At 44.1% G+C, this 24,951-nt stretch overlaps 1 protein-coding gene across 4 annotated transcripts in view; it reads left to right on the forward strand.

Annotated features, from left to right (window-relative positions):
* Positions 1-24,951, forward strand: part of C11H11orf24 (chromosome 11 C11orf24 homolog) — a 51,517-nt gene that overhangs the window by 20,971 nt on the left and 5,595 nt on the right. For 3 of the 4 annotated variants that reach the window (XM_040328924.1, XM_040328922.1, XM_040328921.1), the window contains 3 exons: positions 4,637-4,706; positions 16,105-16,297; positions 19,960-20,073. In XM_040328924.1, the coding sequence (XP_040184858.1) occupies positions 16,159-16,297; positions 19,960-20,073 (253 nt within the window). In that variant the 5' untranslated portion in view covers positions 4,637-4,706; positions 16,105-16,158. The remainder of the gene's footprint in view (positions 1-4,636; positions 4,707-16,104; positions 16,298-19,959; positions 20,074-24,951) is intronic. The other variant, XM_040328925.1, reaches the window with a different exon arrangement.

The raw sequence follows: 24,951 nt of genomic DNA on the forward strand, positions 1-24,951 counted from the left end.
GGGATATTTTTTTATAACCTAACCCTGCTTTAAACTTTTATACCTGACCTGCTTGGTGTGTGCCTTGGTTTTCATGATGCTGTTTGTTCACTAATGTTCTATAACAAACCTCCTGAGGTCTTCACAGAACAGCTGTATTTATACTGAAATTAAATCACACACAGGTGGACTTTTTCTAATTGGGTGAGTTCTGAAGGCAATTGGTTCTACTAGATTTTAGCTGGGGTTATCGGAGTAAAGGGGGCTGAATTCAAATGCACACCACACTTTTCAGATACTTATTTTTAAAACATTTTGAAACGCATTTATCATTTTCCTTCCACTTCACAATTATGTGCCACTTTGTGTTTGGTCTATCACATACAATTCTAATAAAAATACATTTAAGTTTTTTTGGTTGTAACATGACACAATGTGGAAAATTTCAAGGGGTATGAATACTTTTTATCAAGGCACCCACATCGGGACAGATCCCCCCCCCCCCCCCCAGGTAGTACAGGCAGACAGATCTCCCCCCCCCCCCAGGTAGTACAGGCAGACAGATCTCCCCCCCCCCCCCCAGGTAGTACAGGCAGACAGATCTCCCCCCCCCCCCAGGTAGTACATGCAGACAGATCTCCCCCCCCCCCCCAGGTAGTACAGGCAGACAGATCCCCCCCCCCCCAGGTAGTACAGGCAGACAGATCCCCCCCCCCCAGGTAGTACAGGCAGACAGATCCCCCCCCCCCAGGTAGTACAGGCAGACAGATCTCCCCCCCCCCCAGGTAGTACAGGCAGACAGATCTCCCCCCCCCCAGGTAGTACAGGCAGACAGATCTCCCCCCCCCCCAGGTAGTACAGGCAGACAGATCTCCCCCCCCCCCCAGGTAGTACAGGCAGACAGATCTCCCCCCCCCCCCCAGGTAGTACAGGCAGACAGATCTCCCCCCCCCCCAGGTAGTACAGGCAGACAGATCTCCCCCCCCCCCCAGGTAGTACAGGCAGACAGATCTCTCCCCCCCCCCCCCCAGGTAGTACAGGCAGACAGATCTCTCCCCCCCCCCCCCCCCCCAGGTAGTACAGGCAGACAGATCTCTTCCCCCCCCCCCCCAGGTAGTACAGGCAGACAGATCTCCCCCCCCCAGGTAGTACAGGCAGACAGATCTCCCCCCCCCCAGGTAGTACAGGCAGACCGATTTCCCCCCCCCCCCCAAGGTAGTACAGACAGACCCCCCCCCCCCGGGTAGTACAGACAGACCCAGCGGTGTGTCCGACGAGTGCTGGCTCCTCCTCCGCCGCGGCCTTTCCTAATGTTATGGCTTTGGCCTAGCTCCGGAAGCCGCAGCCATAGCATTAGGAAAGGCCGCGGCTTCGGCCTAGCTCCGGAGCCGCGGCATTTCGCGGATCACAGTGTGTACCGATCCAAAGGGGGGGACCCGTTTGGATCACGGATCAACTGTGATCTATTGCACCCCTAGCACTGTGTGTGTGTACTGTACATACATTTTTTATTTTCTATCAAATATTTATTATTTTTTGGTAATATGGTGTGGGTGGATTTCAGGCTGTCACACCCCTCCAGCCTGTTCCTTAGAATAACAGGGAGGCAAAGCCTCCATTAATCTACATGTACTCTCACACTTCCATTGTGTTTAGCTGGTTAGTGGGCATGGAGGAGGAGGGAGTGGGTTGTCATTTACCAGAGTGTATACACCCACATGTGTGACTCTATAGTCACATGGGCTGCTCAGATGTGATGGGAAGGAAATGCTCGGTATAGAAACTCATGAAAAACTGAGCATGTGCCGAGTTGCCACTACAGCTGCAAAATCCCTAGCTGAATTGGGAACACAAACACAAGGTGGAGACAGAGCAGCAGGATCAACCAGATTTATTGCAGAATACAGAAAATCCTTGTGACTGAGCGAGTATTAACCGCATGCAGTTTTTATTTTTTTGTGCTATAAACAAAAAAAAAAACCTAAAAAAATAAATAAAAAATCCGCTATAAAACACATATCCAATACAATGGCTGCAATCAGCAACTTGTAGCGGGACTGCGATATTGTGGCAGACACTTTTGACACTTTTTGGGGACCTGTGACACTAATACAAAAAATCTGCATGGTCACTGAACTAATGAAACTTGCAGGGAAGGAGTTAACATCCAGGGCGTTCAAAGGATTAAATGCGTGCCTGACATGTACTTTACTACTGCGAGGGAAATGTTTGTACTAGGAGAAGGCATGGATTAGTGCTTAGCAGAGACACAGGATCCATGTCTTCTGTAGTGACAGAATGGCGAGTTTACATAGGCAGACCGCCGTTCTGCCTGTGTACTGAAGCATCGATGGGTGCCGGCGGACATCGAATCCACCCCACCCACCACTGTCTAATCACAGCGGGAGCTTGCCATTGCCGGCGCGCACACCCCAAACCCGAAAATGCAAGATTACGTACTAGGTACATGATCCTGCAGAGAAGAGCCGCCGTATATCTACAGTATATGGTCGGCAAGCAGTTAAAGGGGTTGTAAAGGTTCGTCTTTTATTTTTTAAATTGGTTCATTTAAGCTAGTGCATTGTTGGTTCACTTACCTTTTTTTTATTTATTTATTTTCCTTCTAAATGTTATTTTTCTTTGTTTGAATTTCTCACTTCCTGTTTTTCCTCAGTAAGCTTTCCACCATCATCTGAGTGGTGGAAAGTCATTTAGAGCAGCTTACTGAGGAGGAACAGGAAGTGAGAAATTCAGACAAAGAAAACAAAGAAAAAAACCATTTAGAAGTGAAATCGAAGGAAAAGGTAAGTGAACCAACAATGCACTAGCTTAAAGTAACCTATTTTAGAAAATAAAAAACAAACCTTTACAACCCCTTTAAGGCAAAGAACAAAAAAGCTCCTGTGTAATGATCAGTAAATGGATCCATTTTAAAAATAAAAACTGTCCTGGTTTGTTTATTTTTTATCAGTGGTATACGTGTGTATGCATGTTCTCGGATGCAGATTTTGTGTTATGGATTGCCAGGCAATACATTTTTATGTACCTGTGTAGACGCCTCCAATGACAACAATGCAGCTGCATTCAGATACGCAAACAAAAAACTGTTAAGTGTTTTTTTAAAGCGGAGCTCCAGGCTCCTTCAGAAAAATAACGGTCAACAGCTACAAATACTGCTGCTGACTTTTAATAATGGGACACTTACCTGTCCAGGAATCCAGTGGCATCCTCACCTAAGCCGATTTTTCAATTAGCTATCGGGTGCTGCCACCACCATCTCCACTAAGGGAAACCAACACTGAAGCTTTGAGGCTTCATAGCCGGTTCCCCACTGTGCATGTGTAAAGCGGGCTGCGCTCTGTAAATGGGCCAGCTGCAGGGAATGGTGGGGCGAACTTCCATCTTAATTTGCTGCGGCAAAAGGTGCCAAATGTGGCAGCTGAGGGGTGGAAGGGGGCAGGCAGGCGGAGCTTCCCCTTATGGGTGAAGCTCCACTTTAACGACCGTGAGAATATGGCCTAAGGATGAAAGGCTTATTTTCAGTGGTGACCTGAAGAAATTCCTGTAAATCTTTTTTGCTTGCTTTGCCACACTGGTGGGGAAAAAAAATCCATCCCAACTCCCAAGTGCATTTTGTATAACTTGCCTCGATCAAAATAAAATTCTCTATTGGCCTTAAAAATAAAGTGGAGATTTGTTTTCAAGAAAATGCATAATGGGACTGCAGAGATTTGGGGAAAAACAAATGCTTTGGTTCTGCAAAGCACTTACCGCCATCAAAAGGGGTTTCCCTTCCTCTACACACAATAGTACCCTTCTTAAGGCTCCATGCACACTGAAGCTGATAAACTGAAGTTTTTGGGAGTTTGGGCTATTAATGCTATTTGTGTTCTTGATATTTTCCTCTCTAGGGGACACAGGAACATAGATGGTAGTAAGAATCTGACACATGCGCTAACCCAGGTTACTTATTCAGAAAATACAGTCGGGCAACTAGCATTTGCAGCAGGTGGTCAACAGTGGCTGGCTTTCACACCCCAGTGTGTACTGTTTGTTTCCTAGAATTCGTTAGACAGCTTGTTTTGGTTTTGCTTTTTTTTTTCTACCCTTGTGGTAGAACCTTTTTTTTTCACTTTTGTTTTGGTTTTGCTTTTTGTTGGGCAAAGGTTATGTTGGGTTTAATTGCTCCGTTGATCTCCGCTGACCTGGCAGATCTGTCTCTGCTCACTGAGCAGGGAGGAACCTGTCAATCCACCGGTCATTTATGTGTAGAGACTGGTCAAAAACGGAAAGCATGTCTGATTTTTTTTTTTTCATCAGATCCCGTCTGATCCGCCAGACGGATGAGATGAACGTATCACCATACGTCTGTCTTGATCGGATGGCAGATGGGTGTCGGCGGACACATCTCAACTGACATCCGCCTGCCCATAGGAGTTGATGGGTGGCCTGCTCGAATCTGTCTGGAAAAACAAACGGGTGGATCTGAGCTGGCTTATCGTGTGAAAGGGGCCTTGGAGTGCATGTTCCCGAACTTGGATCCTTATTTGTGCCTGTTGTAATTTAAAGGCATGCATCCTATTTTATACATAATAGTAAGGTTAAATTTACAAGACTCCTATTGCATTTGTAACCACCTGTGTTTTTTCCCTTACAGTTGATAGCGGTTTCCTTACAGACGCAAGAAGAAGAAAAATTTGCCCTGCAAGCATAGGGACAATCTACAGGTATCTAAAGAATCTTTAGGGGGGTGGCAATTGGCATTTAATGCTATTTTTTCCATAACTCTTGGACTCCATTAATTATAAATTTAACATAAAGTGATTCTAATAGCACTTTAGATGTAGATGTATTCATGTGATAACTAGGAGAATTGGCATGGCCGCCTAAATGATCAAAGTATGAAAAACAAGGCTGACAAACGCTTGCATGCACATATAACAATATTGTTATATAGCCCAAGATGAGATTCATATTACATGTGTCTTAGATTTTCATAGACATGCACACTTATAATTTATTGTTGAAAGTGGTGTTCTGGGAAAAAAATAATTAAAAGCCAGCAGCTACACATACTGCAGCTGCTGGCTTTTAATAAATGGACACTTGCCTGTCCTGGAGTCCCTCGATGTCGGCACCGCAGCTGATGTTTCCATCAGCTGTCGGGTGCTGCAGCCGCCATTGCAGGTAGGGGTACCTGGCAGTGTGTAGCCTTTCAGCTTCACGGCGGGAACCCTACTGCGCATGCACAAGACCCCGCTCCTCTCTCCTATTGGCCCGGGGGAGGATGAGGATAGAGGGGGGGGAGGAATCGGATGAGCGGAAGTTCCACTTTAGGGTGGAACTCCACTTTAAGGTGTAATTTCAGATTCGGACACAAACTTTTCTCTTGAGATAAATTATATGCCTTGCAAGGAACTTGGCAAACTTGATTACATCATTTTATGTACAACTATTTTGTTTAAACTAACACATACATTCCAGTTATTTCCTACTTGCTAAGTGGGTGGGTCTGCTTGCTATAGTCACAAACTCGATCCCAGTGCAGTAATAGGAGTGAACCTGCTAGAAAAAGCAGTGAGGCAATGACATAAACATTAAATTACATTTCTAGGTGTATTTTGTACCTGGTTTATGCACCCTCTCTCCTGTCCCCCCCTCCCTCCAGTTTTAGTTTAATTGCAATGATGAACCTGATTGCTCATGTGAACTTTGCAAACCAATATCTGCCTTTTTAAAAAGACACGTTATTCATAAATGATCTCCGTGGAGTTGCTGATAAAAGGGCGATAAATGGAAGCAAACAAGATTACTGTTATATCATTGACTAGGTTGTATGAAGACGCCTATCCATCATGTGTAGCCTCTGACAAAGTCCAGAGGTTTTGGTCCCAAAAAAAACCTTTAAGCAACTGTGTGACGGTATCGGTATGATATCCCCGTCAACGTTCCCTTCTTCCCATAACGAAAATCACCCCAATATTCCACGAGGAGGGATATCCCTGGAATCGCCCAGAAAGCCACACATGAGACCAGCTTACTGCTTGAACAACACAGACTTTAATGTTATAACACACAGCTTATATGTCATTTCCAAAACTGTTACAATGACAAATCTCCGCCCCCCTCACACTGGGGCTTCCATACAGATGAGTAGGTAGACACGACGGGGCCGATGCTGAAACACATTTTCTTTAGACAATGACATCAATGACGCTGAGCACTAGCTGTACTGAATACATCAACCAGACCGCTCGACCCCGCATATAGAGAGATAATTACCACAATGAAGCAATCAGAATAATTAACACAAGCCACTTAAACCCAGCTCTCCTTCACACAACACAATAGATCAATTAACCTTTAGAAATAGTGAGGGGACATTAGCACATCAATAACCTGGCTAGCAGGGAGCAGTAAACTGAGACATATAGGCAAATGTATCACAATGGCCCCCCTTTTGCTCCCTGCTCCGGCAAACCCGGTTGGACCTTCCCTAGTCCAGTAGGGTTGACGGGTTCAGAGCTATTAGTCAGAGGTTAACTCCGTTTGGCATGACTGACCTCTCTTGGCAACTGCTTCAGACTCAGGTATGTCACCGGGTCGTCAGATCACACGCCGGTCAGTCCCCAAGTCTTTGTGCGATCTGCAAAGTCACCAGAAGTCAGTGTGAAGACAGCGAATGGGTCTGTGCGCCGCCGTCTAGGTGTCCCGCTATGGGAGGGGGCAGGTTATGGCTCTGAAGTGACAATCCCAGGAGATTCATAAAAAGAAAAAGTTATATTTGTTGAAATGCTGTAGCACTGGTGCTCAGAGTCCGGGGGGGGGAGGGGAATCAGAGCCCCATAAGGTCAGCCACCCCCTGCTCCCTCTGCAGCCGCCGGTTCTCCTCTTGGAGCTTCTCCAGCTCCATCTCCAGTTCATGCTGCTGTGACCTCAGGTGGTTGTTCTCCTCCTCCATGCGGCTTATGCACTCCTCCAGCTCTATGTACTCACGGATCAGCTCCTGCTTGCTCATGTCCTGCAGGCTCTCCACGTGGTCCTTCATCATCAGGAACTGGGTGGTGGTGTAAGGGGCCACCGGTGGGCCCTTGGCGAACATCTCGGCACGCATCTGGGACGCCCGCTGCGACTCCCTCTCCTCCAGTCGCTTCTTCTCCTCCCAGGTCAGCTTGTTATACGGCTTCCAGGACCTCTTCTTCTTGAAGGGTGGCCGGCGGTGCCTCTTTCTGCCCAGCTCCCTCCAGGGCCCCTCCGGCTCAGGGCTGTTGCCCATGACCAGCTGACAATGGTGTTCCCTGTTGTCCGTAATAACAGATTGTACCATGAGGGCTTCGTAAGGGGTGCCCAATGGTTCTTCCTGACCCAGCTCCTTTGGATCCCAAGCCGAGTCTACACAATGGGCTGCTGCTGGTGGGCGGTACCCAGGTTGAGACCAATTTGACCTGGTGTTGTCATTCATGGGGCAATTCTGCTTGAAGTGACCCAGCTGTTTGCACCGGAAGCAGCGTTGTTCGTTGCCCTCCTGGCGATGATAGCGAGGGCTAGATGTCACCGGTCTGTTAGGAGGTTGGTATCTAGCGGTTGGTGGGTGTGAGGGCACCGTTTGTGGTGGAGGTTGTTCCTGTGGTGTGACCTGGTTCGTCTTGCGAGTATCTGCATATTCATCCGCCAACTTCGCGGCCTCTGGTAGAGTCATGGGCCTGCGATCTCTCACCCAATCTTTGACGTCCGTCTGGATGTGATTGTAAAATTGCTCCAGGAGCATTAGTTGCAAAATGTCCTCTGCGGTGGTGGCCTGGCTGCTGTTAGCCCAGTTAGAGGCCGACCGGGACAATTGGCATGCCCATTCCGCATAAGAGTCTTTCGTGGTTTTGCGTGAGTCCCTGAACTTCTGTCGGTGGGACTCTGGGGTTACTGCATAACGAGCCAGGAGCACTTCTTTAACCCGGGCGTAGCTATGAATATCCTGATCTGGCACGGTCCGGAAAGCATCAGAAGCTTTGCCTGACAGTTTGCCTGACAATATTGCAACCCACTCTCCTCTAGCTATTCGGTGCAGGTTACATTGTCGCTCAAAATCCGCCAGGAAGTTATCAATCTCACAGTCCTTTTCATCAAAAGCTTTAAAAGCGCTAAACGGAATCTTCCTTGCGTCTGCTGTGCTGTACTCACTGTTTGGAGAATGTGCGGCTGCTTGTTGGACTGCTGCCAGTTTTAACTGTAGTTCTGCGTCCCTTATTTGTTTAGCCTCCTTCGCTAACAGGTCCCTCACTTTCAGTACCACATCTGGCGTTGGGTTCGGGCCGAACCACGCTAGCTTCTCTCTCATTAGCTTGTTGGCTGGCGATTCCTCCTCCTGAATCACTGGTGTCTCCATCTCTTGTACTGCTGGCGTTGCTGCAATCCCGTCCTCCTGGTCTAGCTCCATTGATTCTGCCATGATGACCCGCTTGGTTTTGTTGCTAGCAATCCTTCCACGAACTTCCAGTAGTTCTTCCAGTGTCTGCTTGGAATCCGGGTGTGAAGGGGAATAGAAGGGAAAAATCCCACTGCTACCAACCAATTGTGACGGTATCGGTATGATATCCCCGTCAACGTTCCCTTCCCATAACGAAAATCACCCCAATATTCCACGAGGAGGGATATCCCTGGAATCGCCCAGAAAGCCACACATGAGACCAGCTTACTGCTTGAACAACACAGACTTTAATGTTATAACACACAGCTTATATGTCATTTCCAAAACTGTTACAATGACAAATCTCCGCCCCCCTCACACTGGGGCTTCCATACAGATGAGTAGGTAGACACGACGGGGCCGATGCTGAAACACATTTTCTTTAGACAATGACATCAATGACGCTGAGCACTAGCTGTACTGAATACATCAACCAGACCGCTCGACCCCGCATATAGAGAGATAATTACCACAATGAAGCAATCAGAATAATTAACACAAGCCACTTAAACCCAGCTCTCCTTCACACAACACAATAGATCAATTAACCTTTAGAAATAGTGAGGGGACATTAGCACATCAATAACCTGGCTAGCAGGGAGCAGTAAACTGAGACATATAGGCAAATGTATCACAAACTGTTACTCCCATCTTTCTTCTTTTTTTTTTTTTTTTTTTTTTTTTTTACTTCTTGCATTGGAAATTGTACTTTTGTTTCCATGATTTAATAAAAAATCTTGAAGCAGAACTTTAAGATTCCTCCCAAGTGGCTCCTTCCCCTGCTGGCCACCATTATCATGGCACATTAACAGATGTGCCCACAGGCCCTGCCTGGCCTTCGTGTTCTGACAGAGCCCATTGGCGCATTTACACATGAACAGGTGATTTAATATTTTTTTATGCACAAGCGCAAAGTAGCCCTGAAAATAGCCATGGAAACTGGTGCATCCATAGATGTGCCACAGAGCTGTCTCGGTAACCAATCCCTGTGGAGCAATCTGCTCCAATCTGCAGAGGGCAAGGAGAACTTCTCATCTAGGTATGAAATGTCAAAGTGCTGCTTTGCCCAAAATATTGCTTATAAATATTTGTAAGAGAGGAAAACGGAAGAAGGCAGGGTGGTATAACCTGACTTTTTTTTTTTTTTTTTGGGTGAGGGTCTGCTTTTATTTTATGGGCTCGTGTGCCATTTTCAGCACAGAAGTAACGGATACCTGGAGCGGCCACCGGGAGGAGGGCAATCGCATTTCTTATGCGTGTTTGCTTCTTTCCTTTTTAAGTCTTTGTCAAATTGTTTTAAACACCTTGTTAAGACAGTCGTGGCTGGTTTCAATATGCAGGGTGAGGTGCCCGTGGTTACTTTCCAGATAAATGCATCTCCCTGATTGCTAAACTCTGTGCCCTTGATGACGTCCAACACGATAAAACACATTGAGTTGGCAAAAAAACTATTTACATAATATATATTGCATAAACTAATTGCACTCCTGTGACCCATAGGAGAAGCCCAGCGAAACAAGCTCAGGAGCTGGACTCTCTGGCAATTATATATCAACTAATTTGAAATCAAGAGAAACAAGATGACAAAAACCGCTTTGTGATTGACAAAGATTATGATATAATAATTCAATAGGCATAATTAATAGGCAACAATAGAACCTTGTACGGAATGTCCCCTAAGGAGCATAAGACAGAAGTGCCATATTCTTGACCTTTTAGTTGCTGGTCTGGTCATACTAGTTCTAATCTAAGATCCTGTAGTTTGTAATCATCATCATCATCGCATTCCCCTTCTACTGCTAAGAAGAAGGTATGTTAAAACGATGTTCACACAAAGTGGAGCCTTTATCAGCACCTTTAAAGTATGTACTGCCAGAAACCTGTTGAACATCACATTCCTAGGGGGCAGCCACGTAGCAGTAGCAGTAGGCTAGGTTTGTTTGACACATGGAGAGGTAAGCGCAATAAACCTTTTATTAAGCTGAAATAAAAAATAAAATAAAATAAACATGATTGCACTCCCATGGTTCAAGAATGAGACACATCCTAATGCTGTGTACACACGATTATCCGATGGTCTAAAATCTGATGGTTTTTTTCATCGGAATTCTGTTCAAGCTGTCTTGCATACACACTGTCAGACTAAATTCCGACCGTCCAAAACGCGGTGACGTAAAACACTAAGACGAGCTGAGAAAAATTAAGTTCAATGCTTCTGAGCATGCGCCGACTAGATTCTGAGCATGTGTGGATTTTTCCCATTAGAAGAATTTAAAACCTGTTCTATTTTTTTACTCCGATAGAAAAAAGTCCGATGGGGCCCACACACGATCGGAGTTTCCGATGAAGCTCATCTGACTTTTTTCATCGGAAAATCTGATCGTGTGTACGCTGCATAAGTGTATGTCCACAACGACCCCTGGATATACGGCAACCTATCTCTAGAGTAGCATGGTTCAAGTACCCTCATGAACACAAATGTGCAGCTGAAGATCTTGCCGTCATTGAGAGAACCCGGAAGGGAAGATAAATGACCTGCTGGTCACGCTTGTGGCTTCTCCGTGAGAAACAGGAGTGAGAGAGAGAAAGATCACCTGCCCTGCTTATAGCTGCTCTGGCAGCTAGCAGATGACGAGCCCCAAAATCCGGGAATGAAACAGCGGGGATGGTCTCCTTGTGGCCAAAGGAACCAAGGAAGCATGCTAATTTTCCTAATACCATGATGCATTTCGGAAGCGTGGCCTTTCTCAAATGTGCCAGCGAGTCTCTCCCCCTTCCACCTCTTATAAGGTATTGCCCTGTAATCTATTTTTCATGAAATCATTTCTTTCTTTGTTTTTCTGCCTCCTTGTAATGTCCCCCCTGAGTTCCTGAACCAACTGTTGTAGAATAGACCTAAAATTCAGCCTAAGTAGTAAAATAAATAAATAAATAAAAACACACATTTCTTAACACCTGGAGCCACATATCCTACATGGAACACTCCTGCACAGATTTAAAAAACAGAATAATCGACATTTAGAACTCTCCCATTATACCCCAATTGGCACGAACATATTTTTGAACTTCTTATTTGCTAATACAATTGTAAATTACCTGAATATAGCAAAACTATTTTTTTTTTAACTTGAAATCACCAAGTCTGAAATACCAGGCTTGGTCTTAAAGTGGTTAAAGCGTTTGTTAACCCCGAAAAAAAAAAAAAAAAATCCTGTTCCTTTTTAAAGCATGTTATACAGCACAGTGCGTGTGCTGTGTAATTTGGCACCCTGTAATACCTGGCTGATCCTGCTTGGCTATACCCTCCCCTCTGCAAACAGACCACGATAATCATGGCTGCTGAGCCCCTGACATTGAGGTCTTTTTGGGTGCCTCTATCATCTACAGTCTGCTCTTCTGTGTCTCCTCCTACCTTCCTCCTCCTCCTTCCTAGCACAGGGACATGTATTGGCATATTACAGTGCAGATGTGATATGTTTTTATATAAGTGGGTAAACAACCACTTTAGTGACTTGGAGAGGATCTGAAAAGAAGAGTGGGACAACATTTCCTCCTCCGATGTGTGCAAACCTGGTGGGCAACTACATGAAACGTCTGACCTCTGTGATTTGCCAACAAGGGTTTTGCCACCAAGTAATAAGTCATGTTTTGCAAAGGGATCAAATACTTCTTTCACTCCATCAAAATTCAAATCAAGTTAGAACTTTTTTGAAAGCTGCTTCTGTGTGTTTTTTTTTTCTTTTATTATTCTGTCTAGGGCTGGGCGATTTGGGCAAAAAAAAAAAGCTGTGATTTAAAAAAAAAAAAAAAAAAAAGTTTTTCCCAGGATCGCTGCGGGCAGGATTTTTTTAGGCGAGGCAGCGGCCTAGTTCGTGGAGCTCTGGTCTTAATGGGAAAAAAAATGTATTCGGTCAAAATCTGAATCGATTTGCCCTTGCAACTCGATTCAGATTTTATATAAAATTTTTATTTTAATTTTTTCCCAGCCCTAATTCTGTCTGTGTTAAAATAAACCTACCAATAAAATTCTAGACTTCTGAATTCTTTGTCAGTGGGCAAACGTACAAAATCGGCAAGGGATCAAATACATTTTTTCCCCCTCATTGTAATGCGAGGGCCTGCCTGATTCTATACAAATTGAAAGTGTTTAGGTTTGACCTCCCATATGGTTTTGGTAAATCTAAAGGAAAATTGTATAATGTATGGCCAGCCTAAGTGTAGTTTGTGTCTGTTTGTGTTATGCTATGAACTTGCTGTACAAAGCCCTCCTGTAAGGAAAGTTTTTGCAACCTTGCTAAATAAAAGTGCAAGACAACCATACTTGGACTGTTTTTTTTTGGGGTGGGGCCCCCTGTCTTATGCATGCTGCCAATAACAGTTGAGCGTGCCCCCCCCCCCCCTACAATATACAGTACATGGAGAAGTGGACATTTTTTTTTTAGCTTTGTCAGCACAACAAATGTGCCTTGATAGCCCACAGCTGTGCTTTACAAAAAATGCTGCTTTTGTATGGGCTGCTGGATTGGCATGACATCATTGTTGTTGGAAGAAAAAAAGGTTAAGCATTACTGAATTTTAATGAAATGCCACACAATGACTACTGAAGAAATTGTGTGCCTTCCGCCATAGAGATGCATGTATGCAGTATTCATGTAGACTGTTAAATTATTATAATACTGTAATCTTATTTTTGAGAGATTCTCTCCCCCCCCCCCCCCCCCCCCCCCCCGTCGGTGAAAAGGAATTAAGGCATACAGATTTCTGACTACAGCATTGTAGTGATTTAATCTCCTAAAATGAAATATTAAAAACTGTAAAGGTTGAGAAGCAATGAGCAACATAGGCAGTCCCCCTCTTCCACCCTCTCCCTTCTTAAAGCTGTATTAAACCCAAAACTATTTTTTTTATATATTGCAGCTTACCAATTCTTGGCTGTAGTTACTGTTTTTTTTTTTTTTTTTTTTTTAGCCTTTTCTCTGTTTTTCGCTGATCTGGCCAGTAACACACCTTCTGTATTAGAGTATCCTTAGGCCCCTTTCAGACTGGGGCGGGAGCTGCGGTGGCGGTATAACGCCGCTAAAAATAGCGGCGCTATACCGCCGGAATTGCCGCGGGTATCAGCCGCTAGCGGTGCGGTATTAACCCCCGCTAGCGGCCGATAAAGAGTTAATATCGCCCGCAATGCGCCTCTATAGAGGCGCATTGCGGGCGGTATTGCCGCGGTTTTCAATGGGAAGGAGCGGTGAAGGAGCGGTATACATGCCGCTCCTCTCACCGCTCCAAAGATGCTGCTGACAGGAGATTTTTTTGTCTCCCGCCAGCGCATCGCCTCAATGTGAAAGCCCTTCGGCTTTCACATTGAGGTAGCTGGGCAGGAGTTTTTCAGGCGGGATAGCAGCGCTATTTTTAGCGCTTTACCGCCTGAAAAACTCCTCAATGTGAAAGGGGCCTTACTCTGAAAGAAGGAGCACAGGTGGCACCTTTTTAACAGAATTATCAGTCTGTGGGAGGGGAGTGCTGAAGTACTAGCAAATTTAAATACACCAACAGACAAATTGAAATCCAGGTAATACTTTTATAAGCTGCTTTTTTTTCTTTTGGGGTAAAAGTTTTATATAAAAGCTGATTATTTTAAGCACCCGTGACAGTGTTCCCTGTAACTGCAAGACAAGCTTTTTAAAAAAAAACAGACTCGCTGGCCAGATGGCGAGCCTAAAAAGGAAATTAATGCAGCCATCACATCTAAGAACTGGTAAGCTTCAATATAATACATGCTTAATTTACAGTTTAATACTGTTGTAACTGTGATTTACATCCACTCTACATAATAAAGTAGTTGTAAAGGCAGAAGTATTTTTTTATCCTAATGCATTGGCGTTATTGCTTGAAAGCAATAACGCCAACTTTAACACGCCTGCTCCCCATTCACACCTGAGACCATGTAACACTAACAAGTCACATGACACCGGGGAGGGAAAATGGCTAATTGGACCCAATTTGGAAATTTTAACTCCAGGGTTGTACTCTCCTTTTGTTGCCAGTTTAGAAATTAATGGCTGTGTGAGCTATTTTGAACAGACAGACAATTTGACACTGTTATACAAGCTTTACGTTGTAGCAAAGTGAAATTTCTTCAGTGTTGTCACATGAAAAGATGTACAACCTTTACATTTTTGTAAATATTTTATTTTTGTGAGATACTGTGTATGTGTGTGTGTATGTATGTATGTATGTATGTGTATATATATATATATATGTATATATATATATATATATATATATATATATATATATATATATATATATATATATAAAGGAACAAATCCCCCTCATGTTCCTCCTGCAGCAGCTGAAAGCTTTCTTCTGCTACACTCCCTATCGCAGGCATTCAGCGGCTGCAGGAGGAAAGTTAAAGGGTTTGTAAAGGTAAAAATGTTTTCCCAAAAAAGCTTCCTTTACCTTAGTGCAGTCCTCCTTCACTTACCTCATCCTTCCATTTTGCTTTCAAATGTCCTTATTTCTTCTGAGAAATCCTCACTTCCTGTTCTTCTGTCTGTAACTCCACACAGTAATGCAAGGCTTTCTCCCTGTTGTGGAGAAAGCCTCTTGAGGGGGGAGGGGGCGAGCAGGAGTGTCGGGACACTCTCTACTTTGCAGATAGAGAAAGGAGCTGTGTGTTAGTGGGCGTCCTGACACTCCTGCTCGCCCCCTCAAGAGGCTTTCTCCACACCAGGGAGAAAGCCTCGCATTACGGTGTGTAGTTACAGACAGAAGAACAGGAAGTGAGGATTTCTCAGAAGAAATAAGGACATTTAAAAGCAAAATGTAAGGATGAGGTAAGTGAAGGAGGACTGCACTAAGGTAAAGGAAGCTATTTAGGGAATTCCTTTTTTTTTTTTTTTTTCCTTTACAACCCCTTTAAGGGGATCAGTTCCACTATATGCCACCTCTCCTATTCAGGTCCAGATGCCCCTGGGCCCCTGTGTACTCTCCTGGCCACCTGCCCCCCCCCCCCTCGTTTAGGATGGAGAGCAGGGGAGGACCTGGTAAATATGTAATTTACTGACCACCTCCTTTTCTGAATAGACAGTCTGTTATCGATACCGATGCTTTCTCTGGGGGCACTCAAGCATGCATGCTCCCAAGCCCTCCTCTGTGTCTATGGGAGAGACTGAGCGTGTCTCAGTCCTGCCCACTGCTCTCTCCTGACTGGCTGTGATTGACAGCAGCAGGAGCCAATAAGGAGGGAGAGATCCAGGAGAGCTGCTACTTTCTTGCACATCCCTGGATAGAGGGGGGGCTCAGGTAAGTATTACGGGGGCTGTGGAGGGAGCTCCACACTGGTTTTTTACCTTCTTGCATAGAATGCATGAAGGTAAAAAGCTTAAATCTTTACAACCATTTTAATATTGCATAAAAAGGAAAAACTAAGACTTTTCCGCAATAAAATTAAAAATAAGCATAATTTTTTAAAACTAATGCTATGTGTTTGGAAAACACAAGGAACATAAAATAGATATTCTTTATTATTGTTATCTAATTGGACTGCAAAAAATACTTTAAGGGTACATACTCTTCACCTAATACCAGCTGCACTTTACATTAATCGGCCTCCCAGCTGATTTCTACTAGTATTAACATATGTTTTTCTTGTGTGTCCATAGCCATTATGCCACATTGAAGTAGTCACCCACTTGACTTGGAAGAGTGTGACCACAATGTGGAGGAGCCTAATACTCTTCTGCTGTGCGATCCTGTGCCTATCTGAAGGAAGGTTTAATACATTATCACATCATGAGATAAGACTGCTACCACCTCAGCAGTGTCAAAAACAGTGTTTGCTTCATGTAGATTCAGGTATGGTGTTTTTATTGACAGCTGTTGATTCCCTCCTGTTAGCATTTTTTAATTAAAGTAGATTTTTTTTTTTTTATGACTAATTTGTTTGGGCCAAGCTGACCCAAACAAAATATTTCCATTACGACTGATGCAGCCGCTGTGTACTATACTGTATTGTAGTCGTCGTAGTCACATTCAGTAGGTGCTGTGTTCCGGCAGCGGTACGGGTGACTGCTGCCACAACTAAAGTGGGCCTGAATGCTTCTCAGCTGAATGGAGAAGCCTTTATTTTTTATCAGTGAATACAAGGCTTTCTCTAACAGAAGTGGAGAGGTGGCCAGATGACGTCAGGATTTCTACCTCAGTCGGAGGAAGCCTTATATTCATTCAGAAACATGCAGGCTGACTTGGAGGAACTGCAGTCTGCTCACATAATTTGTAATAAAATATCTTTGCCATTCTGAAGCTTCCCTCCAACCACTTTGCATATTTTATATATACAGTGCTTCTGTACTTGCCACATATATGCGGCAGAAATCTCCCTTCATTAAGTCTGGCTGCATCCATTTTAACTGTGGGAAGCTGAATCTGCTGCCTGTTTACTTCCTGGATTTACACAGACACACAGAGGCACACCTCCATCTCTGCAGTTCTCATTGGCCCTCTTATGACTCATCTCCCCTCCCTTCTTGGCAAATGCTCACGAGAGTGAGAGCTGTGCGTGATGTCATAAGCCTATGCAAAATACCAGACAAACAGGAAGTGGGCTGTGTAAGGTATTTACTGGCAGAAAAATTATCCAAATTTACTATCCAAAGTTAAAACCACAAGGGCAGAAGATTGAATAGATGGAAAGGTGAAAACAAATTACTAAAGGTCCGCTTTAATTTTGTTCTGGCAGTAGACAGGAATGAGCCAGTACTGCTGTGGAGCACAATGCTGTATGTAGCTAAATGCTACTACAGCACATATGACAAACGCAAGGCCCCTTGTCATGTGGCCTTCGCACCCAGTTTTGCAAGCAGAACTACATTTTGCCACTTCCGGCTCTCGCCCTTCACTCCCCTCTGTAACTTGTAAACCCAAAAGCTGCCTGTGTTTACAAGGAACAGCTTTGCTCTCAGCGGCACCCTGGAACAAACAGATCACTGCATGCACTCACGACAGGGCCTGACTCAGAGAGAATGACCTCCCTGCAAGGTGAAGGTGAAGGCTACACGGGGGGGGGGGGTGCTAGAAGCCGGTCCAGGTAGTAGAGAGATAGGAGTAAGCTTTGGGGGGTTTAAAGTGGAGCTCCACTAATAATTGTGTTTATTGAAAGTCAGCGGCTACAGAAGAGTGTACACTCACCTGCCCCATGGTCCTGGGATGTGGCCGCCCGACCCCTCGCTTCTCTCCCTGGCACCTAGCTGTGACAGATTGCGTCTTCACATCCATTGGTCGAGCAATCTTCTGGGACCTGTGACATGTCCCAGAAGATTGCAAGGAGGGAGGGGGAGAGGAGAACTTTGGTGGCTTGAGCGGAAGTGGGAACAGGTACCTGTCAAAACTAGGAGTGCTTAAAGCGGAGCTTCGGCATTTTCATGGGGAGCTCTGCTTTAAGTTAATGTTGCGCATTGTGCAAAGTGAACCCCTAAATCCTGCACACCCCTGAACCCTGCATTCTGTATGTAGCACACCCCTAAACTCTGTACATAACGCACTCCTGAGCTCTGTGCGCTCTGGACTTGGTGCACCCCAGACACAACCGGCTCTTTGAGGGCAACTATACTGCTAATGCGGCCCACAATGAAATTTTGAGTTTGACACCCCTGTACTACAGTATAGTAGAATTGCATCATTCCATAATGGAAATCGGTATAGTAGAGTTGCATCATTCCATAATGGAAATTGTTTCAATTGGCTTGGCACAAACAAATTATTTTCAAAGTAAACCTGAAATTCAACTCCATAAGAATTTCTATGTATCAAGTTGTCATGAATTGTTTTAGATAAACAAAGATATATCTTCTGTTAAAGGGGATGTAAAGGTTCTTTTTTTTATTTTCTAAATAGTTTCATTTAAGCTAGTGCATTGTTGGTTCACTTATCTTTTTGCTTTGATTTCCCTTCTAAATGTTTTTTTTTTTCTTTGTCTGAATTTTTCACTTTCTGTTCCTCCTCAGTATGCTGTTCTGGCTGATTAACCCCCAGCCAGAATGGCTCGGATGATGGGGGCAAGCTTACTGAGGAGAAACAGGAAGTGAGAAATTCAGACAAAGGGGGAAAAAAATTTAGAAGGTAAATCGAAGGAAAAGGTAAGTGAACCAACAATGCACTAGCTTTGAACCAACAATGCACTAGCTTAAAGGAACCTATTTAGAAAATAAAAAACAAACCTTTTACAACCCCTTTAAAAGCAAATGTGTTTTTTTTTATTATTCTAACTGTGAAGAAATGTGTGCACAGATTTGAATGTTATCTACATTTGTGCCTAGCAATACTCTTACAGACTGCCCTTCTAAAACCTTATAATAACTTATACTCGATACAGTGACTTAAAGCCACTGACAAACGAGTACAGTGGAACCTCGGATTACAAGCATAATTGTTTCCAGGAGAATGCTCGTAATCCAAAGTACTCGCATATCAAAGCGAGTTTTCACATTGAAGTCAATAAAAACGAAAATAATTAGTTCCGCATTGAATTCAGTGGCATGCAATACCGCATGCGGCCAGAGGTAAGGGGGGTGCCGGAGAGCCTCGGAAACGGACGGAAAGGCAAGAGGACACCTCGGCAAACCTTGGAAACACTCCATTTACCCCCCCACCTCAGGCCAAACCCGGTACTGCACACCGCTTTGGCCTGAATCCTGCTCGTTTTGCGAGACAACACTCGCAAACCGAGTTAGGATTTTTTAAAATACAGTGCTTGTATTGCGAAACGCTCGTTAACCGCGTTACTCGTAATCCGAGGTTCCACTGTATGACGATTCTAGCTTGGCTGCATACTTGTATCACGTCTATGAATCGTAGTATTGAAGTCAGAACCATCGTGTTCAGGAGGAGGTCAGCAAAGGCAGCGCACACAGAATGAAGGCAGACTCAAATGCTACTGTGTTTTGTTTGTCAGCTTGCTCACAGGACAAATGTAAACCCTGGAGTGAGATAGGATATCTCGGCATAGCTTTGTATTCTATAGAATGTGCCTTAATAATAAAGGGGTTTAAAAAGCGTTAGTGTACAGGTAACAGAACACCTCTAACTTAAAAATGTGTTGCAAAATTCATAAAAATAGTTATACAGTATATGTTGGGTGTTTGGGATACATTAACAGTATGCAATATTGAGGGGGCAGTTGGATGATGGCATGAGACACAATAAGGGGAAGTAATCCTAAAATACTAAAGAATTTTAAGCTCAACTAGAGGAGAAATTTTGCCATGTGTAAAGCAGTGGGATTAAAATGTTGTTGGCTTAGTTTTGTGTGTGTGTATATATATATACACACACACACACACACACACACACACATATATATATATATATATATATATATATATATATATATATATATATATATATATATATATATATATATATATATATATATATATATATATATATATATATATATATATATATATATATATATATATATAATTTTTTTTATAATAATATTGTGTGCAATTTTCTTTCAGAGGACATTGACAATTGTTCCAGGCTACCAGTACACCGATACTGGTGTGTCCTAAGGCATTGCTTCCATGTGTGCAGGGAAACTGAAGTAAAGCATATCAAAGTGGAACCTTTTGGTAAGTATCAAAGTCATTGAAGTAATGTAAAAAATAAAGTAGGAGTGTTCTCTACAGCAAACAGGTGTGGTGTGTGTGTTTTTTTTATTTTTTTTATTTGTGTCATGTTGTATTTTTAGTTTTACTTGTTTGACTTATTCAAATGTACTTATTTTACTTACTCCCTATGCATTACAGTGTCCTCAATGCAAGAACATTCTGTGCTCTATTTTGTAAAAGAATGCTTTCTTTTTCCGATGCTCTTTACATTGTCCACCCCTCTCTGTCCTGCAGATGGCAGGATGGTACTGGGTGATGGCCGTGTGTCCCAGAAACTCAAATGAGCATGCCTATTCCTCCCATACCCACACATGGGTAGTCTGATTACTTTCGCTCTGCTGTACTATTATCTGAAATAGACCGAACAAGCACAATATCCCTAAAACATTCATGAACCAAAACCGTATACTGGGACAGTATAGAAAAGTTGATAGAGAAAGCTAGTAGTAGCTTGACAGTCATCTGGATTTCTAAGTGGCTTCCTAACTACAGTTGGCTATACTATTATCTGGCTAAATAAAAACTTTTCTGTACCTGTTGCTACCATTTTGTTTACATTAATGACCATAATCAAGTCCTGCTAAATACCCAAGACGTTTTTCCAGATTTAAGGGTACACATGAAATAGTTTGTTTCAACCATCTATTTAACCCCTTAACCACTTCAGCTCTGGAGGATTTATCCCCCTTCCTGACCAGGCCATTTTTTTGCAATACATCGTTACTTTAACTGACAATTTCATGGTCATACAACGATTTACCCAAATAAAATGCATGTCCTTCTTTTTTTTTTTTTTTTCACAAATAGAGCTTTCTTTTGGTGGTATTTGATCACCTCTGCGGTTGTTTTTTTTTGCGCTATAAACAAAAAAGTTCAACAATTTCTCTCGCATTTTGCAAGTGAAAAAAAGAGGACTGCGAGTGTTGTGGGGCTGTCTGACTAGGCTCACATTGCATGCTTTCAATTGGTGTCGAAGAGCCGCCTGGGACCGCCCACTCTACCTCCCTCCAGCCACACATACCCGCCCCGATTAGGCTGACATTGTGGGCTTTCAATTGGCGTTCCAGAGCTGCCTGGGACCGCCCCCTCCACCTCCCTCCTGCCTCACATCTAAGGAGTGGGGAGGTGCAGGTCTCTGCAGGGCAGTCCTAAGTGGGGGGGCTTGAACACTGTCTGCCCTGCACCGTTGTTTGACCCCCGTGGCTGCAGCAGGAGAATGTAAATAATAAATATGACAGTGTGCTGTGATTGGAAGCGGCACATGTGCTGGAGGCATTGGTATAACGGGGGATTGAGCAAGATGTGTTGGGAGGAAGGGGGGGATTAATTGGAGGCATAGGTATAATGGTTCTGGGGGGAGGGGGTTATTGTGGAAATAAAAGCATAGGTCTGAGTCATACTTAAGCCTCCAATTCCACCCCCCCCCCCCCACACACACACACTCTATCATACATGTGCCTCCAATTCCACCTCCCTCTCCCCAATCTATCATACCGTAAAATAGATTGTGGGAAGGGGGTGAAATTGGAGGCATAGGTATGATCGATTGGGGGGTGGAATTTAATGCATATGTATGATGGATTGGGGGGAGGGGGGTGGAATTTAATGCATAGGTATGATGGATTGGGGGGAGGGGGGTGGAATTTAATACATAGGTATGATGGATTGGGGGGAGGGGGGTGGAATTTGATGGATTGGGGGGGAGGGGGGTGGAATTTAATGCATAGGTATGATGGATTGGGGGGAGGGGGGTGGAATTTAATGCATAAGTATGATGGATTGGATGGGAAATTGAAAGCATATATGCGCTGGATTGGGGGGGGGGGGGGCAATTGGAGGCATAGGTGTGCTGGAGAGGTACGGTTGGAAGACGAGGTGTGCTGGGGGGTCGTTAAAAGCACAGGTGTGCTGGGAGGGGGTGTAAGAAGGCAGAGATATGCTGGAGGAGGAATTAGAGGTAGATGTGTGGTAGGGGGGGGATGATGCATAGGAAGTAGAGGTGTATTGGGGGAGGTATTGGAGATAGAGGTGTACTGGGGGAGGAATAACAAAACCACAGAAATTCCTTTCTCAACTTTATAACCAGCCTGCTAAACAACCACATTTTTCTGTCTGATGAGGCTGAGCTGATGGGGCCGCACTGATAGACTGCCTTCCTGAGCACTGATAAAGTTGTTGTTAATATACATGAGATATTTGAGGGCGTGTTTAGGGGCGGGGCAATGTAGGGGTTAGGTGGAGAAACTGGTGGCGAGTAACCCCTAAGGCCTGGCTAGTAGCTCAGGCCTTGAAATTTTGAGGTGTGTGTGTGTGTGTGTATGTGTGTGTGTGTGTGTGTGTGTGTATATATATATATAATATATATAATATATATATATATATATATATATATATATATATATATATATATATATATATATATTATACATTTTTTTTTTTTTTTTAATCAGATTTTCTTTTCATAATTTTAGGTCCCACAGTCTTATGGGACCTGTGTGTGTCCCAGAAGGCGGGGGGGCTGAACATCATCATAGATAAGGTTGTCCCGATGCCCCTTTTTTAGGACCGAGCACAAATACCGATACTTTTTTTTCATGTACTCACTGATTACCGATACTTTTTTATAAAATGCAGCCATGTGTCCACAAATGCAGCTTTGTGTAGGTCCCCAGTGGCCTACCTGTGTAGGCAAAGAGAAAGCCCCGCCGTCTGGTTGATCAGCGGGTGGGGTACATAACGGCTTTAATTTCAATAGCTGTGTGTTCCCCGCCGCGCGTCATCATATATAGCCCCTCCCCCTTGTCCGGGCACTTTGATAGACAGATCACCCGTCCAATCCTGAGATGGGTGATCTGTCTATCAAAGTGCCCGGACAAGGGGGAGGGGCTATATATGACAACGCGCGGCTGGGAACACACAGCTATTGAAATTAAAGCTGTTATGTTCCCTGCACACTGATCAACTAGACGGCGGCAGCAGCTCTCCTCTCTCTTCCCCATTGATGACATTATATTTTACATACCCGAGGACTGCTCTGCTCTCGGCCCGCTCTCCGCTCACAAAGAAAGTATCGGTTAAAGCATTGGGAGCATTTGCGCGAGTACAAGTACTCGCGAAAATGCTCAGTATCGGTCCCGATGCCGATACTAGTATCGGCATCAGGACAACCCTAATCGTAGATAACCACAGCAATCTGACCTGGAAGTGGAAGGGGGTACCTGTTCTCCCTCTCCCCAAAGGGGGGAAGGGTGAAAACAAGCAGAGCTTCCCCCTTTTGGGTGGAGCTCCGCTTTAATTTTTATTTTTGTTTTTATAACTGTCCTGTTGGGGGGGGTTTAGTGAAATAACGGGTCATATGAGTCCTCTGATGTCTCACATTTAAGACTGAGAAAGGGACTGAGGACATAGATACATCAATCCTTTTCTTTGCAGCCTCAGCAATAAATGGACACTTGAGCGATTGGCTCCAATAACTCACTGTGTTCATTTGGGAAAGGAAGAGGCCGGTAAATTACATATTCGCCGGCCCCTTCCCTTGAGCTCCATTCTAAAACTTTCCCCTGTGTGGCCACAGCAGCTGCCAGCGGGAGATGGAGGGAAGCCGGAAGTGCTGCAGGGGAAAGGGGAACATGGGGGCCCGGACAGCAGGGGAGCGCATATACTAGAACTGACTCCCCCCTCTTGAAGTGCAGCCAGAGGGAAAGGGAGGGGGAGGAACAAGAGAATCTGTGTCTACAATAAGGCAGTACAGCTGGTTCTCCTGCTTGGCAGGTTCCCGGGCTGGTACAGGATGGCCAGTTGTACTACCTTATCAGCAGCCTTGGTGCAAGGGGTGATTAGGGTGTGTTCACCCTGTACGCACGTCTATGTGTGTGCGTGTTATAAATGTTTGTACATGCAGAACTGGGCCTATCTGCCATCTTGTGACAGGCTGGAATTTGGTGGAGAATGCATGTTCAGGGTTGTCCCATGTGTATGCAGAGCTCTGTCATCTAAAAGGGAACTGAAAGCACTTCTAAGTGTAGTATGGACTAATTTTAATAAGTTGCCCAATATGGTGCTTTAAGTTGTTTTTAATAAAATTAGCCCATACCACACTTTAAAGCGCTTTCCTTTTTTTTGTTTGCTTCTACTCAGCCTGCCCTGGTGTCATTTTAGCAGACTTTACAATTCAGTTCTAAAGGAGCCTTATACCCTAATGCGCCTACATTTGTATTGTTAGCGCTCTAGTCTGGCCAGCAACTGCTTACCATGGTACCCCTTTTGTACCAAACTTCCTTCCTAGCCACAGTCCACCTGTTCACAAAGTGCATTCTTACTATCCACAATGTTACTTTATGACAATTTGTCATTTTTTTGGCTGAATGTATATGCTTAGTCTGAGTGAAATACGTGAATTTACAGTGCCTTGCGAAAGTATTTGTCCCCCTTGAACTTTGCGACCTTTTGCCACATTTCAGGCTTCAAACATTAAGCTATAAAACTGTAATTTTTTTTTTGAAGAATCAACAAGTGGGAAACAATCATGAAGTGGAACAAAATTTATTGGATATTTCAAACTTTTTTTAACAAATAAAAAACTGAAAAATTGGGCGTGCAAAATTATTCAGCCCCCTTAAGTTAATACTTTGTAGCGCCACCTTTTGCTGCGATTACAGCTGTAAGTCGCTTGGGGTATGTCTCTATCAGTTTTGCACATCGAGAGACTGAAATTTTTGCCCATTCCTCCTTGCAAAACAGCTCGAGCTCAGTGAGGTTGGATGGAGAGCGTTTGTGAACAGCAGTTTTCAGTTCTTTCCACAGATTCTCGATTGGATTCAGGTCTGGACTTTGACTTGG

Source organism: Rana temporaria, chromosome 11, assembly GCF_905171775.1.
Source record: "Rana temporaria chromosome 11, aRanTem1.1, whole genome shotgun sequence".
Lineage (NCBI taxonomy): Eukaryota > Metazoa > Chordata > Amphibia > Anura > Ranidae > Rana > Rana temporaria.